The 14,983-nt window shown below is 32.2% G+C and overlaps 2 protein-coding genes across 2 annotated transcripts in view; one reads left to right on the forward strand and one right to left on the reverse strand.

Moving 5' to 3' along the window:
• LOC126777848 (calsyntenin-1) overlaps window positions 1–14,983 on the forward strand; it is a 185,610-nt gene that overhangs the window by 69,579 nt on the left and 101,048 nt on the right. The window lies entirely within an intron of this gene.
• Window positions 2,496–3,847, reverse strand: LOC126777933 (isoniazid-induced protein IniB-like). The gene is made up of 3 exons (XM_050501249.1): window positions 3,823–3,847; window positions 3,258–3,641; window positions 2,496–2,557 (listed from the first exon to the last, which is right to left on the reverse strand). Exons 1-3 carry the CDS (start codon window positions 3,832–3,834, stop codon window positions 2,543–2,545), a joined length of 411 nt encoding a protein of 136 aa, XP_050357206.1. The 5' UTR covers window positions 3,835–3,847; the 3' UTR covers window positions 2,496–2,542.

Genomic DNA, 14,983 nt, shown 5'->3' on the forward strand with positions numbered 1-14,983 from the left:
CGAACATCGGAATACCCACTAAAAAACTAGCGGTACCCTTTCCGTCTTAACGAGGAGCGCCACGGGAACGCTTGTGCATTCTACCGTGTACTCAGCTAGTCCTTGAAATTGAAAGTTGTGCCGAAATTATTTCTGAAGAATTTAATTCCTAATAAAATACATAGTGGATAAGTTTGTTATTTTTAAACGAAGTTTGTCGACGCCTACTATAAAAATCCTTTATAAGTCGTCAACTACTTTTCGTATAGATAGTGTTTAAATATAAGAAACCCTTTTAGTCTTTTTAATATTTATAGCCGTATATTTTGATCGTCGCCTTTATTTATATATTTCTGAATAAAATCTCAAACTGAAACTGGAATATTTGATAGTTAATATTTTGGAATTGAATATTAAAATTGAAATATTCTGTATATATAAATATAACCACTTGAATCGTCATGTTACAGAATAAATTATTGAATGCTAAACTCACACAACCGTCGTTAATGTAGATTTTAACGAGAAAAAACAAACGTAGTAATTATTGTTTTCTACTAAATAAATTTCGTATATTTAAATTAATATTTACCTTCAATGAAAATCAATGAGGAAAAACTCATATATATGTTTGTACGTAAATATATCTACCTCATTGTAAATAAAGACAGTGTGTGAGACAAGTTGCATAATGTCTTGGTAACGGGGCATTCAAGGGAAACCACGTTTACTGAATTCCAAATTAAATTGCACGCTGTATTGCATTTTATGTTTAATGTTTTTGCTTTCGTGACAAGTTAATAAAGTTTTCTTTTAAACGAAATAAAAGTTAATCGTCACTCTTTATATGCAATATTATATAATTGTTAAAAAAAAAATTAATGTGGGTTAATTAAATTTTACGGTATACTATTTATAGATTCTTGTAAATGTTCCGCTGCTGGGCTAAGGTGCCATTTTAAAGAAAAAGTTTGGAGCTCATTCCATTCCACGCCGTGGAATACTTGCAGGTTGTTACTTTTATCGAAATGATTTTTAATCGTGTTCAATTCATTGTTTTAATGGATTGTGGTTGTGCCCACGTTATGTATATTGGTGGAGATACGAACGACATGAACGGCGCAGTCGAGTTTACAGTATCAATTGAAAACACACATTGTAAAGCTAGTTGAAACTTTTGACGCTCGGTGATGTCATGTCATCCCAAAATGGCGACTCGTCAGTAGCGTGACGGTTTGAAGAATGTATACGTGTTAATCGACCTATTGTTGTATTTGTTTATTCTACTATCTGCCCGTTCCGACTTTACGGGTGAAAAATGAATCGTATATATTTAATTTTTTATGTTATACAAAAATCCTGGTACCCGATCGCAGGGTTACACGCATACACACAATATTTCAGCCGAGATGGCCTAGTGGTAAGAACGCGTGAATCTTAACCGATGATCGTGGGTTCAAACCCGGGCAAGCACCACTGAATTTTCATGTGCTTAATTTGTGTTTATAATTCATCTCGTGCTTAACGGTGAAGGAAAACATCGTGAGGAAACCTGTATGTGTCTAATTTCATTGAAATTCTGCCACATGTGTATTCTACCAACCCGCATTGGAGCAGCGTGGTGGAATAAGCTCCAAACCTTCTCCTCAAAAGGGAGAGGAGGCCTTAGCCCAGCAGTGGGACATTAACAGGCTGTTACTGTTACTGTTACTGTTACACAATATTTCACCAAAATCAAATGTTATAGATTCGTTTCAATTAAATTTTGACGTCGATATTTTACTCTCATCGCGGGAGAAAGCTATTTCATGTTAAGCAATATTATGTTGAAATTATCATTGAATTTTACCGAGTATGATGACAGGAAACAGAAAATATATTCATTTGAAGTTATGAAAACAAATGTTATATTTTTTTCTTAACGTAACTCTGACGTTATTGACGTGTAATTATATTTAAGATCAATCGTAATTCGTTCATATATTGGATACCTACATACACCCGTCAGGGTTTAACCACTTTTACAAAACTCTGTCATTTATAAAAAAGTATTTATTCCACTTACACATCCGTTATAAACGAATTGTTTTTGTATTAATTCTAATTTTATTAAATTTTTTTCTACTATCTGTTAACAAAATGAATCGTTTCACGAATATAATTATTTTTAAATATTTGTTAGTTTGTTCAGGTCAAATCTTACAAGCTGTATAAGAACTTCTTTCTCTTATCTTACGGTTCGACAAATGGACAATGCAGTTTTTAGGATATGTTTGATCTGATTCTATATAAGAAAGGAACGAACGAACTAACGAAGGAATTTCGCATCGCTCAACAGCATCGTCACGAAATTTTGTGTATAAAAGCTTATTTTTGTTTACTATTTCGCAAATTCCTTTATGTTAGTTCATATTTATATTGATTCCTAAATAAATTGATCAGGTACTTAAAATAGGTGACAAATATAATAACAATATCTTTCAAAAAATTTTTATTACATTAGAAATTACTTTGGAGTGAAGTGTTGCTAGAGCCGACCGTTCTCGTTCTGTTAATCTTTCTGCTAGATTCTGCTGACCTGTTAAAATATTATGTAAATTAGACCTTGATTTGGTGCTGCCTAATTAATTATTATTTATATTATATTTAAAATTTTCTGATATTATTAATAAACGAACATTTTTTGACGGCTTAATTCTCAGACTCTTAAGTCAATAACGTATTCAAATATTTCTAAATATATTTCACAAATTTAATATTTAATATGCAGAAATCGGATTTCATTCGTTGGTCTTAAGTTTTAAACATATTATAGGATTATTTTTAAATTATTAAAACAACATGTTTAACTTTTCAACTTGATGTTACTAAAACAACGCAAGGTACGAAAGCTATGTCATATAAAAGGACTTAATAGTATTAGAGATTATAATTAAAATACGGAATTATTCATTTTATCTGTCAGCAAATATTTTTATAACGTTATGAGTACTAAAATAATGTACATTTTATGTGGGATTTAGTAAAATCTACATTTCGAACCATTAGTAGCTCCACTCAGAAAATTACGTGTTATTTTTGTTAGCTTGTAAAGTGACAATTGCTTTTAAAAAATCCTACTCCATCGTAATACGATTTTGTATTAAAAATACATTTCAGAAGAAAGCTGGTTAATTTTTTGTCATTCTCTGCAGTTATGATTTTAAATATCTCGCGATCTTTAATGAATCAATGTTTATTATGTAAATAAAGAATATAAATTAAATCAGTTTACTCACATAGGGGCCTGGGTTTTGATGTTGTCCTCGATTGTTGTATCCTTGTCTGCTATGCTGATACTGCTGTTGCTGACGACGACCACTGCTCTCGTATCTTTGTACTCCATCATAAACACCTGCGAGGCCCAATCCGGCTCCTAAACCAGTAGATAATCCGGTTCCTACTCCTTCGACTAAACCACTTCCCAGTTCTGCCGCACCCAACCCTAATCCTAATGCTCCAAGTCCAATCGTTTCCACGCCATTAATTCCAAAACCAACGCCTCTACCAACGCCAACGCCAACGCCACTACCGATTCCAGAGCCAATTCTTTGGCCAAATAAACCAATTCCATCGTGTGGATACGCTTCGAGCATAACGGCGTAAGAGAAAAAGGCCAATATCTAAAAATCATAAACAGTTTATTTTAAACTATATACCATAGTTAAAAAAAGTTTATAACCATATTTTATATATAAATATGTTCTGTCTAAATTACAATACTTTTGTTAAATTTATAAATACTTACAATAATATACTAAAAATAAGGTATTTAACGAAAACAATTCATGTTTGAGTACTCACAATAAACTTCATCTTGCTGGCTCGTGTTTCGGGGTGCTGGTAAATTTTTCTGTATCACGACGCTTATATACTCACCTGTTAATTGTAACACATTAAATAATTATTAAACTTAATAGTCAAAGAATAATAGATTACTAATGACTTAATGTGCGACGACATGGATAATGTAATACAACTCACAACTCATTAGAGAAACCAGATTATTTAAAATTGTTATTTTGTAATATTAAATTCCATTCAGATCTCTCACATAATATTAGTACAATGTCACCCATATGCACTGATATGCAACCCGCATTTGGAGCAGCGTGATGGAATAAGCTTCAAACCTTCTCGAGAAGATAGGAGGCTTCAGTCCAGCCGTAGGCCATTCACATGATTCTAGACGTACACAAACATTCTTCTAAAACATAATCGAATTCTTGAAGGTGTGTCCCTCCATGTGTGACAATTGCATTATGTGGAAATATATCAAAGTTCTGTCTTTCGAAAAATGCCCCCTGTATACAAAGATTAATTATAGATATTTTGAATATTTCATGATATGATTATACGCAATATTTTTTTTGCATATATATAATATAATAATAATACTATAAATATGATTAGGAATTTTTTTAAGCAGTTTTACATTACTTTAATCAAACAAATGAAAGCTTTTCTTCATCCAGATTATCTTATTATAAATCAATGGGCTTATTATCTTAATCTCGATAGTATTGACATAATTGAATTCCTTCAACTCTGATCAAATCTGAGATTGTAATTGCTCTCCGAACGTAAGACAAACGTCCCTATTAGTGGAAGCAAATTGACATCGGAAAGACGGACTCTGAGAAATTGACTCTTTAGAAACGAAGAAAGTGTATTATAATGTTCTGTATTTGTGTGGTAGCTTTTAGTAGCAGTCCGTTATTATCTCGTGGATTGGCAATGTAGAGAACATTCTAAAGGTAAGTATCTGTAATTTTTCCATTTCGTAGTATCGTCCATGACACTTTAGCTTTTACATTACAAAGTAGTTTTCATATATGCATGCATATAACACTTTTTTCTTCAAAATGTTGGTTTACTCTCAATCAATGATATAAATACAATTGTTAATACGAATCACTGTTAAACAGTGATGTTCGTTGATCTTCCCGATCTTCGTTTAGTTTCTATTCTGGCTAATATTATAAATGCGAAAGTAAGTTTGTTAGTTTTTCTTGTTTTCTCTTTTGTTTCGTCTTTACTACTTAACTGATCATCTTGAAATATGGCATTAATGTATACATCAGAGGTACATTAAAGAACATAGGGTAGCTCCCACTTTCAGCCCCTCCACATATACACACACGGCTAGAAACTAGTCATTTTATAAAGTAAGCCTTATTATTTATTTATATATAAATGTTTATTTCTTATTTGCATCAATTTAGATAATTATTTATTACATTTTCTACATATATTTTAGTGTTTTGAGCCATAACGTTTAGTTTCTATTTTTCATATTTAATTTTTAAGTTTATTATTAAAAATTACACTTACTTATTTATTGTCAAATTAATAATAGATGACAAATCATAAGTGTTCTCTAAAAATAAAATCTGTGTTGTCTCTAAAAATGCGGATGCAGATAACTTCCATCTTAGAGGAAAAACTTCAACACACAATTTGGTCTACATAAGAAGTATCTGTTCTTCCTTCTGATACTGTAATTGGTACATATATCGATACATACGAATTTTTTTTGAAATTACAAGTTTAGTATATGTACTGTGGATGTGCCTTTTCAAATAAATAAATAAATATCTGATTTAGGTACTGTCGACAAGAAACGGCAATATAAGAATTCTTATATCCAATTAAAGTCAAATCATATTTTATTCGAATACTTGCAAAGACTTGGGAACTTGGTTTGTGTTGGAGGTTGGCCAAGTTTCTTTTCACTTTCCGAGTACAATACAATTTTCCATCATCGAGCTTCATAAATATCAGTTAGTCTACCTTTTAAACCGCGCATGCTGCGGAGTTGAGCGTTCCTATTAGGCACGATAAATGATGATTCACTCTACAAAAGCTTCGACTATAGCTTACATTAAGATGACAACAGCTCAATCGTATCGTAATCTTTGTTTTATCACTTTGAATATGGTAAAATATACGGTTTCTGTTGTGTTGGTGTTTGCCGATTTTTAAGTATTCGGTTTTTATATTCATTCTATATTTATAGTATTATCAGCAAACAATATTATATATATAATAATAAATAATAATATAATAATGAAATAAATAATTTAAGAATTCAGACAGGAATCATTTTAATTTATGATAATCTTGCTTTATGCTATGGCTTAAATTCCGTAATGTTTAAGCTTATAAATAAGGTCGTGTTCTACACGTGACAGCATTTCTCACACGCATCCTATGTTAAATGTCTATAATGCGCTATTCTCGTATCACGCGTTGAGTGACTTCTATTACGATAATATTTCTCACTATCAACAATAAAGTTTATACTGAAATTGTCGAAAAGTTAATTAAAGTTAAGATTTTAAAATCATATTTACTGAAAGACTCGGAATAATGACCATATGGAAATATAATTACTGGGATCTTTGTTTTAAATAGTTACTGTTGAATTGAAGATCTTTCAAGAGTATTTTAATTATTAACTTTATCTCTAGCCAATATAAAGCGTTGTTCCTACAGAATGGAAGGTAGGATTTTGATAAAAATGTTATCCTTTATGTATATAATATATATCAACAACTAACGGTATCAGGTAACGGTTACTTTAGCTTTGCATATGTATATGTACAATTTCTTAATGTTGAATACGTATTTAAGTAGACTCTACATCCTTAGGGATGGTATGGTATGTGCTACAGGTAATAGGTATTAGTTTAAAATAAAATACTTCTAAAATCTCTTAGAAATAGTCTTTAATTTATAATTTACATATTACATTAAAGTGAAGTGTAGTTTTCTGGGTATTATTGTTCTTTAGCCTGTTTGTTCTGCTTTGTTATCCACATCTGTCAAATAATATATAATGTCAATAAGACCGTCGTCGTTATTATAATAAACCAAAATATAAAAATGCTTAAATAAAATATTCAGATTTTCTCAAAAAAGTATACTTACAGAGGAGCCTGTGTTTTGACGTTGTCCTCGATTGTTGTAACCTTGCCACTGGTCACACTTTTGATTTGTGCTCCTTTGCCAATACCTGCGAGATTCAATCCAGCTCCCAATGCATTGGCAAGTCCGGTTCCTACTCCTTCGATTATACCACTTCCCAGCTGTGTCGCACCTAAGCCTAATCCTAATGCTCCAACTCCAATCGATTCCACGCTGCTAATACCGAGACCAACGCCTGTACCAATGCCATTTCCAAGACTAGCCCCGACTTCAGCGCCAAATTTTTTTCCAATAAAGCTAAGTCCAAATAATGGATGGGCTTCAAGCAAAACGGAATAAGAGAGGACGGCCAATAGCTGAAAATTACAAAACATTTTTGTAGTAATTGTTCAAGTTTGGTGGTCTGAATGTTTTTATTTTCGCTTGGAAATATCACAATTTAAATTTCAAGGTTACAATTGGTTTTCTTTTTTTATTATCTGTGTCTGTTGTTTTCCTTGTAATTGATATTAGCCGGATTCTTGATTCCTTGGCTTAGTTCTTTGGCGTAGTTTAACAGTAAACTATTTTACTGTTTGACTGTTTTAGTTACGATACTTTAGATAAACTTGGAAATACATAGAATTACTCGTGAAAGTTTATTAATTATTATTCTTTATTCAAACATTGATAGTCGCAATACTCACAATACACTTCATCTTGCTGGCCCGTGTTCCGGAGAGCTGGTAATTTTTCCTCTAATACACAACGCTTATATACTCACATGTTTAGTGTGTGAACACATTAAATACTTATTACTCTTAATAGACTTGAAGAAAAGTAGACTACTTAATGTGTGGTGCCATTGATAATGCAGAAGATAGGTAACTTACGTCTCAAAAGATAAACCATATTGGTACTAATATTATCATGTCCAAGTACTACATTTTACTTAGATTTGATTTTCTTTTAGAGATGTATTTAAATGTTTGTTGAATATAATGTTTCGATTTGTATTTAATGCAAGCTAACTAGTCAGAGAATTAATAGTTGACAAATGTTAAATTTGTTTGTTCACCTTATGCCTTTTAACCGCGAGAAATGTTAGTATAGCTTTATCTAAGTAAATGACGGTTTAAAAGTTCTTTTAAGAGTATATTTTATATTGTCATGGGCAACAAATACTAAAACATGAAACCTATGTATATAGCAACGTCAATGAACTTGTTCTTTCGTAAAGCGTTGGATTCATGTTTGTGACAAACATTTACATAAGTCGAGTATTGGCCCAACGTTTTTCATTCCCTAACCGTCTAGTTTTTGTTAAGTTTATTGGCACAAATATCTAATGACACTGCTATTGGCTAAGTAGGTGTATTTGAGTAGGTATCAGGTAGTTTCCACTTAAAATTGATAGCAATAAACAACGCCTGTAGTGGTCCAACCTGAATGATAAGTAAGGCATGGAATTTATCTTATACTCACAAGTAAATTTATTTAGATTAGCTTTGACAAAGTAGGTTGAACATTAAAAGTGTTTATTAACCACAAGTGATATCTATATATAAGGAAGTGGAGAGCGGTCGCTAAGAGGGAGCATGACGGCAAAAGAGAGCGTTATGTGTAAGCCTTGATCTTTTATGTTTCGCATAGAAAAGTTACGGTAATACAGTTAACCTTAGAAGTATTTAGTACCTAAATAGTACTTGTTGACATGAGTAGCATTAGAGTATATACTCTATATCAGTATATTTTTACGCAGATTTTCTTTAGAATAGTTCGAGGGGAACTATACCACTATTTATTATGTTTATATCCAAAATTGTATATATTGGCAAATCGCATGGAAGTTCTCAGGACGAAAATCGTTTTGCAAAAAATCCTCATAAATTATATACTCCTTGTGAATCGACTTGTTTATTCGTGAAACAGAACGAAAATTAACACGGTAGTAACAGACAAGCGCGAGCTTTGATACATATATGTACATATACAGATAATAAGATTTCTCACATCACACTTACGCCCGCGCCTATAAAATGAATTATTGATTGACACTGTGCTGAGTTTCTAACTAAAACTATTTATATATCTGTAAGCAAAAGTATTTACAATTTTTCTTAGTCCTATTTATAATGTACTTAGTATATAAATTGTTCACAATCCATATCGATTGTTCTCTAACAATTGTATTTATCGTCGATCGGACTAGATGACCGGAAACATCGGACACGGCTTTTCGTTATATGACGTGTGCTTTTAACTAGCAAAACCAGGCAGATTTGTTGTCTGCATAATATATTGAAAGTATTTATATATAAATCTTTTAGTCATCGTTTATAATTTTGTGAATTCATCGTAATTATATATATACGTCGTCGAGGACCTTTTGCACCATTGCTTTATTTACGTTATTAAATTATTCTCCAAGTAAAACCCTTTTATTTTAACTGAATAACATTTAACCCTATTTCTACCTAAAGGTTTATTTTAAATATTGGTAAAATATTTTTTGAAATCGGATAACGAGTTTTGAAAATTAGCATCTACATCATAACTTACAAGCATTATATATATTAAAACTATATTGCTTAATTTATTGCGAAATTTTAATTATCCGGTTCGAGTCGCTCGTGTCTTCATTATTGTATTTGTTATTGTACCTCGAAGGTACTATGTCAGAAACTTGCATACGCGTTTAAACAATAACTGTACAATGTTTCAACTCAGTCGGATGACCGATACATGATCGCGGTGTTGTCATTTGATAAAAATATGACAGTTCATTAATTTTAAATTCAACACTATTCACATTTTAATCTTTATACAACTAATTAAATAATTTAATTAGGTTAGGTTTGAACATAATAATATGACCGAGCCGAGATGGCCCAGTGGTAAGAACGCGTGAATCTTAACCGATGATCGTGGGTTCAAACCCGGGCAAGCAACACTGAATTTTCATGTGCTTAATTTGTGGTTATAATTCATCTCGTGCTCGACGGTGTAGGAAAACGAGAGGAAACCTGCATGTGTCTAATTTAACTGAAATTCTGCTACATGTGTGGAATAAACACCAATCGGCATTGGAGCAGCGTGGTGGAATAAGCTCTAAACCTTCTCCTCAAAAAGGGAGACAGGGCCATAGCCCAGCAGTGGGACATACACAGGCTGTTACTGAACAGAATAATATAAAAATTAAACTTTAACATTCTACATTTACGAAGTAATGCATATATATAAATCGATATATGTATATCCGTTTTTATTTGAACCATAGTTAAATATATATATATATATATATATATATATATGATTTGCCAAGTAATCCCCATACGTCTGTTTATTTATAAAATATTTGACGCCAAAATTGTTATCCTAATAGCGGTTGTCGACCAGATGCGCGTAATAGTGTAATCAAACACACGTTTCTGAGAAAAACCTTTTTGTAAAATATCCGAAACACAATATTCCAATAAGGCTAACCGGCAAACGAAATATTCTAAGTACTGATTAAGTTTTAAGATGAACATGGCCTTACTAATGTTATGTGTCTAGCAAAACTCGCGGCTTAGCGAGGTTGGAATTCAGTTCGTGTTTGTGCAACGTGAACATACCTATTTAATTAATAATAAATGGTCTAGTGGTTAGAACGCGTGAATCTTGATATCCACGATCCGCGTAATCGTGGGTTTAAACCTGGGCAAGCACCACTGAATCTTCATGTGCTTAATTTGTGTTTATAATTCATCTCGTGCTTGACGGTGAAGGGAAACATCGTGAGGAAACCTGCATGTGTCTAATTTAATTGAAATTCTGCCACATATGTATTCTACCAAACCGCATTGGAGCAGCGTGGTGGAATAAGCTCCAAACCTTTTCCTCAAAAGGGAGAGGAGGCCTTAGCCCAGCAGTGGGACATTAACAGGTTGTTACTGTTACAAACAGTGACTGTAAAATAATTTATTTTAAACATTTCCAAAGTTCAATCATGTAAACGCACAAGAGCGTTCGCATAGCGTTATACAATACATCAAGTATTAGCATCTAAGTGAATTGATTTATATTTTTGTTTTTCTTATAAGTCACTGTTACTTCAACTACTTTTTTTATGGCATCTCGTCAATAGCTTACTATAGAAATGATGGTACGATGTAAGGTATTTAGGTACTATTATAATAATAGCCCCCACTTGTCTAGACGATGTCTATATACTCTTGTCTTAAAGGTAAAATATAAGTAGCAGGACAAAGATCGCTCTATTTATTGCACACTATATCATTACCTTTTAAACCAGATTAAGTAGTTATTTATATCTGAGCTATAGTATGGAATAAAATTCCCAGAAACGCTGTATCTGTAACTTGGTTTTTCAAAAATATTAATTTACATTTACAATGTTTTTTTTTAAATGAAACCTTTGTGGATATACTTAATTTTGCTGCAAATATATTATGAAGACACTGTAAGCATTTTTTGTAAAAACAATCCGATTGGGAATTTCAATCACTAAAAGTACAAAAACTTTTTTTTGTATAAAAAATACAGTTTCTATGCCCAAGTGTTATTCAAATCACTATACATTATATGATATTAAGGAAAGCAAAGAGAATATACTGATAGAGTCTTATCAATGGCAGTTATTTGTCTCCTAACAGCGTATGTTGCGTAACCGAGACTACTAGTATGGGATGACAATTTTAAAGAACTATGATCTTTATTTTCTAACAAATTAAGCTTAACATTGAACGTATTTCTCGTCATAATTACTTCAAATTCTGTCTTTAAAAAGCAATAATTTTTCGTCATCAAATGATTTAATTGAGAGGAAAAGAGGACGAGTAAATATTGCTAATTAATATTAAATGTAACGAGATCCAGATTGTTTAAGAAGTTACTAAAAGATTCCGTTAATGCGTTTGAATTATAAAACGGATAAGACTTTAAGCCGGGTAGCTAATCGTGATCTATTAAATTAACATAACATCATAATGCAGCATCATTATATTGTACGGAGTTGAGCAGCTGGATGATGATATTGAAAATAATCATGCTATTAAAAAGCATACTATTTGCTACAAATATATATGTAGAAAGTTGCGTGCCTATCGCGGGCTAAATGTACTAGATACTTATAAAGAAATCATAACATCTCTAAAACTATGTTTCATGCAAATAAATTATTATTATTATTACGTAGTGTTACCTGCTAGTGGAAGTGGAGATTTTCAATATCGTACTTTTTGAAAATTAGCCAGCATGACTAGAAGGACATCGTTTTATTCCCAAAGTGTGCTACCATCTATGAAGTCATAGCGACGTAAACATGAATAACTAAAGACTACATCAAAAAGCGCGTACAAGTATAAATTTCTCATTCAGCTCCTTAGTTATTGATAATAAACGTCATTTATTTTGCATTACCCGAACAATCCAGATGAAGAGCTATTTATATAGGAGATAAAAATAAAAGAATTTAACCCTTAAAATACCAAAAGTATCTTTTTAGTAAGAATTTTTTATTATACAAATAGATTCCAACCCACACATATCAAGAAGTTACAAGCAATTTAAAGAATATATTAATAATAGCTTTCTCTGGAATAGTTTTCGAAAATATCTTCTCATCACCTCAGAAACTAAAGTATATTTAAACTACTAAAGCATAAACAGCAACCAATAACGACATGAATATAACTTTAGTCGCATATTTCGCCGCAGCTGTTTATTTATTATGTATTTTTGAAAAGATAATATCGTGTCATATTTGTCATCATTATATCAAGCATAAGTACAATTTTGGTCTTGGTTTTTAAATGTAAGATTTTTTAATTAAAGTCAACTAAATGGTATTTCGTCATTACTGCTGAATGCAGTGATTCATAAAAATACATCATTTCAAAAAATATCTAGGTCTTGCCCGGATTTTAATTCGCGATCAAATAAAAGGTGGTCTTCTAGTAGTTCATGACGGCTGTACTTATTTTACATTACTAATTTTTGTTCTTTTAAAAGTACGATATAATGTAATTTATAAATCTCGCAAAACATCTCAACATTTTCAATTATTTCCATTCGTGCAAGTGGAATTTCACAGAGTTTGACTGTGCATTTTTTTCTCTACGGTTTTTATATAGTACCTCTATATAAAAACGTTTCGTAAAAATTCATAAAATACCACGCTCTGTTTTCGTGTTTTCCCGCAGTATCAAAGTAAACGAAATTTAGTTATGCAGTTATTGCGTTCTATTTAAATATAGAATAAATTTAAAAACATGATTTAGATTATATTTGCGTAAACGTATTACATATTTCGCTTAAAAATGTATTCGAGATCAAAGGGTCCCTTCGACCCACCTCTAGCGGCGGAGTGTTAATTACAGTCGCGATGAACTCTCCTCATAAAACAGCATAAAATGAAGAGAACTCTACGAAATTGCGCTCCAAAATGTTCTTTAGCCATTTTCTTCCCATTTTTCACGCTATGGATTATGTTTCAAAGGAAATAAAACTCTCCTACTACGGATTAACGTTGATTTTTATGTGCTCCAATAATTTCAAAGAGACGTAGACGGTAGAATGTACATATGTGTAGAGTGTGGCGTTAGGACAGGTTATTAAAGGAACTTATTTGCTTGTTTTTTAAATAAGTATAGATGTGTGGCCGCGTTGGATACATATATATACTAGATACCAACTGCCTCGATTGTGTAGTGTCTGCTAAGTCAGGTCAGGATTGAACCTGCGACGTTTAAATCGCCAGACGACCCGTAAACCATTGCTCGATTGACGCTTAAGAATACACTTTCTTTGTTTTTTTTTTTATTTCAAAATCAAAATACTTCATTCAACATTGAAGCATTACTCTCGCTTATTGATAGTCAAACTAGAATCTACCACCGGATTAAATTACCATTTAAATCTTGTATAATGGCGATACAAATTTGATTAAAGTATACATTTTTTACTTACCGCATTGCGTGACAAACTATTATGAAAAACACCCTCGATCAGTAGAAAACCGTATAAATTCCCTCTACATACAAATGCCTAATTACTTAATTTCTTAAACACCCTCATTGTAGTACGTTTTTTGATTAACTTTAGGACATTGCATCGATTAATAATTAACAATGTGCGGTAATCGGCATGTTGTAACATGTCAAAGTGCGTTATGTTAATTATCTTATATATATATTTTATCAATCAATCAATTATAATAAATTATAATCATTCATTCAATCATTAATCGTGATTATACAAGATTGATACACGTTAAGCTACAACCGGTTCACACCGGTTGTAGCTTAACGTGTTAATCATCTTCAATCAACAGCCAATCGTTGTCCACTGCTGAACATAGGCCTCTCCCAAGGTGCGCCAAAGCTCCCTGTCCTCCGCCTCCCGCATCCAGTTGGTGCCCGCCACCTTCTTAAGGTCGTCGGTCCACCTGGCTGGAGGGCGCCCTACGCTGCGTTTGCCGATTAGCGGTCTCCACTCTAGGACTCGTCTGCTCCAACGGCCATTAATCATCTTGCATAGGGAAATAGGCTATCGAATACATGATATAAAGTTCCGTGTTCACCCTGTACATAAGGCTGTGAAGGTTAAATAACTAGTCTTATACAAATATTATCTTAGATTTATACGAATTTTATTGTTTTTTTATGATATAGTTAGGAGAACGGGCAAATTGGACACCTGATTTGAAGTGGCCACTATAACCCATAACCATTGGCGCTTAAAGAAATATTAAGCATTACTTAAATGCCAATGCACTACCAACCTTGGGAACTTAGATGTGGTGTCCCTTGTGTATAAGTATAGCTTTTTATGAGTGGATGGTACCTACGTAGACGGGCTTGCACTATGCCGGTAAATGAAATAATAATAATAATAATATCCTGGGACATTTTTCACACACGGCCATCTGATCCCAAATTAAGCTTGTACAAAGCTTGTGCTATAGAAACCAGACAACTGATATACTACATATACTACTTTTCTTTTATTAATACATACTTATATAGATAATTACACCCAGACTTAGGACAAA

This window comes from Nymphalis io, chromosome 24 (genome assembly GCF_905147045.1).
Source record: "Nymphalis io chromosome 24, ilAglIoxx1.1, whole genome shotgun sequence".
In the NCBI taxonomy this organism is placed as follows: domain Eukaryota; kingdom Metazoa; phylum Arthropoda; class Insecta; order Lepidoptera; family Nymphalidae; genus Nymphalis; species Nymphalis io.